At 37.9% G+C, this 2331-nt stretch overlaps 1 protein-coding gene across 1 annotated transcript in view; it reads right to left on the bottom strand.

Moving 5' to 3' along the window:
• Window positions 1–311: 311 nt before the first annotated feature.
• Window positions 312–2331, bottom strand: part of LOC147865220 (linoleate 9S-lipoxygenase-like) — a 5256-nt gene continuing 3236 nt past the window's right edge. Inside the window, exons 9-10 of the mRNA XM_087318651.1 lie at window positions 1801–1862; window positions 312–1234 (exon numbers count right to left, since the gene is read on the bottom strand). Coding sequence (XP_087174777.1) covers window positions 367–1234; window positions 1801–1862 — 930 coding nt within the window. The 3' untranslated portion in view covers window positions 312–366. The remainder of the gene's footprint in view (window positions 1235–1800; window positions 1863–2331) is intronic.

The raw sequence follows: 2331 nt of genomic DNA, 5'->3' as shown, positions 1-2331 counted from the left end.
TGTATTTCTATAAGCCGTCCTAGTAAATCTATGACCCATAATTTGTAGGATGCCCAACACCTCCCATATTATGTATAATGGCATTCTTTCACAGCTTACTAATTTTGCACCTACTATTTCGTTATTTCTATGATAGGATAGGCTTACATGAACACAAATTGAGTTTGTTTTAACTTACACTAAATAAACTTTTCCCATAGCACAAACATAGTAAAGAAAAATTTGGAAATCATTGGATGTCAACAAAGATCAAAACAAAAGCGACTGTTGCCTGTGCACATGTACAATGTTTTTGTAATGTTCTGAAATAGGGTACGTTGTAATGCCTAGTTTTTCATGATGGGTGTTTTGTCATTGTAAAGAAAATCATATAGAAATGCTATTGGGGATGCCACGGAAGGTGAGACCTGGTTCGGAAGAGGGGGCCAACAGGGTGTAATCAAGCATGGTGGGGCCAGAGCGATGGGAGAGGGCATTAGCACACTTAACACGATCCTCCACATGCTTCTCTACATCCACAAGAGCCTTTTTAAATCTATTGAGGGCATCGATGGCACTTGCGTCGGATGTCCACCGTGGATCCTTGCGTTCCCCTAGATACTCCTCATCGGCCATATGTTGTGCTAGAAGCTCCACCGTGGCCATAATAAGTGTCGCCTCACCTTGCGACGACACCGTCTTGAGGAAGTATGCCTCGGGATTCGATAACATTTGGGCGTACTCGGGCGTGTCTCGTTCCGGGATGAGGAGCCTTGTCATTGTCGGGTAGTTAGGCATGTACCCAAAGTAGGCGTATTGCCCGAAGTTCACGGCCGCATGGTGTCCGGACGTTATCCACACGATAGTCGTTAGAGTTTCTACCAATGCGTCTCGTGTGCTCATATCTACCCACCAATCGGCATTTGCGTGGTCGCCATGACCAATGTTTCTAATCTCATGCCACCATGCTTGCAACTCGTCATCGGCCTGCACGGTTTCATCGGTCTTGTAATATATGCCCACGTAATCCGTCGCCCATTGCTTGATTGCTGCCCATACCTCCAAACCATCCTCTGCAAAGGGATAGTCTTGTATCAAAAGCTTCAACCCATGCCTTGATGATGGATCCTCCACGGCCATCCCTCTGTCAATATCAAATAGTATATTATTATGGTTTGAGACATAAAGCAACAAATCAAATGGTAGCAAATTACCAAAAAGCAAATTTGACTTTGATTCTAGTTGCAATAGATTACTAAAACCCACAAAAGTTCATTGAGAATTCCAATACTTGGCAAATTTCGGACAAAATAATGTAAGAATTGTTATGGTTCAACACACTATGGTAGTTCCAAAGTTCATAAAAAAAAACGGAAATATTCATCGTCAACCTCTTATTTTCCTGAGATTTTCACATGTACATTCTCGTGGTTGTCATATTTAAACAAATTAAGCACATTAAGCACCAAGATACCAAACATTACATGCCTCTCTTAGCAAAATTAGAAAAGCACAATCTGACAATAACCCATACAAACTAATTACAAAGAAGGGAAAGGGTGGGAATGAAGGGGCCCACTAATCTCCATGTTTCTTATAAAGTATTCATAAAGAAACTGAGACATGAACTTTTGCTTTTTGTATACAATAATAATATGACTTCAAACTCTGACAAAGTTTCAATCTCTATGCATCATAGGTACAATCAATTCATATTTACGATGTTACTATTCCAAAAACGTTAAATGAGTTCCTATTAAAGCGTAAACACAAATATAGTTCCAAAGTTGATAAAAAAAAACGGAAATATTCATAGTCAACCTCTTATTTTCTTGAGTGTTTCTTATAAAGTATTCATAAAGAAACTGAGACATGAACTTTTGCTTTTTGTATACAATAATAATATGACTTCAAACTCTGACAAAGTTGCAATCTCTATGCATCATAGGTACAATCAATTCATATTTACGATGTTACTATTCCAAAAACGTTAAATGAGTTCCTATTAAAGCGTAAACACAAATATAGTTCCAAAGTTGATAAAAAAAAAACGGAAATATTCATAGTCAACCTCTTATTTTCTTGAGATTTTCACATATACATTCTCGTGGGTGTCATATTTAAACAAATTAAGCACATTAAGCACCAAGATACCAAACATTACATGCCTCTCTTAGCACAATTAGAAAAGCACAATCTAACAAAAACCCAGACAAACTAATTACAAACAAGGGAAAGGGTGGGAATGAAGGGGTCCACTAATCTCCATGTTTCTTATAAAGTATTCATAAAGAAACTGAGACATGAACTTTTGCTTTTTGTATACAATAATAATATGTCTTCAAACCCTGT

Source organism: Azolla caroliniana, unplaced genomic scaffold (assembly GCF_043228905.1).
Source record: "Azolla caroliniana isolate FFs.n. ecotype wild unplaced genomic scaffold, voAzoCaro1.0.p SCAF_4, whole genome shotgun sequence".
Classification (NCBI taxonomy): Eukaryota; Viridiplantae; Streptophyta; class Polypodiopsida; order Salviniales; family Salviniaceae; genus Azolla; species Azolla caroliniana.
This window is presented reverse-complemented; position numbering and strand designations above follow the sequence as displayed.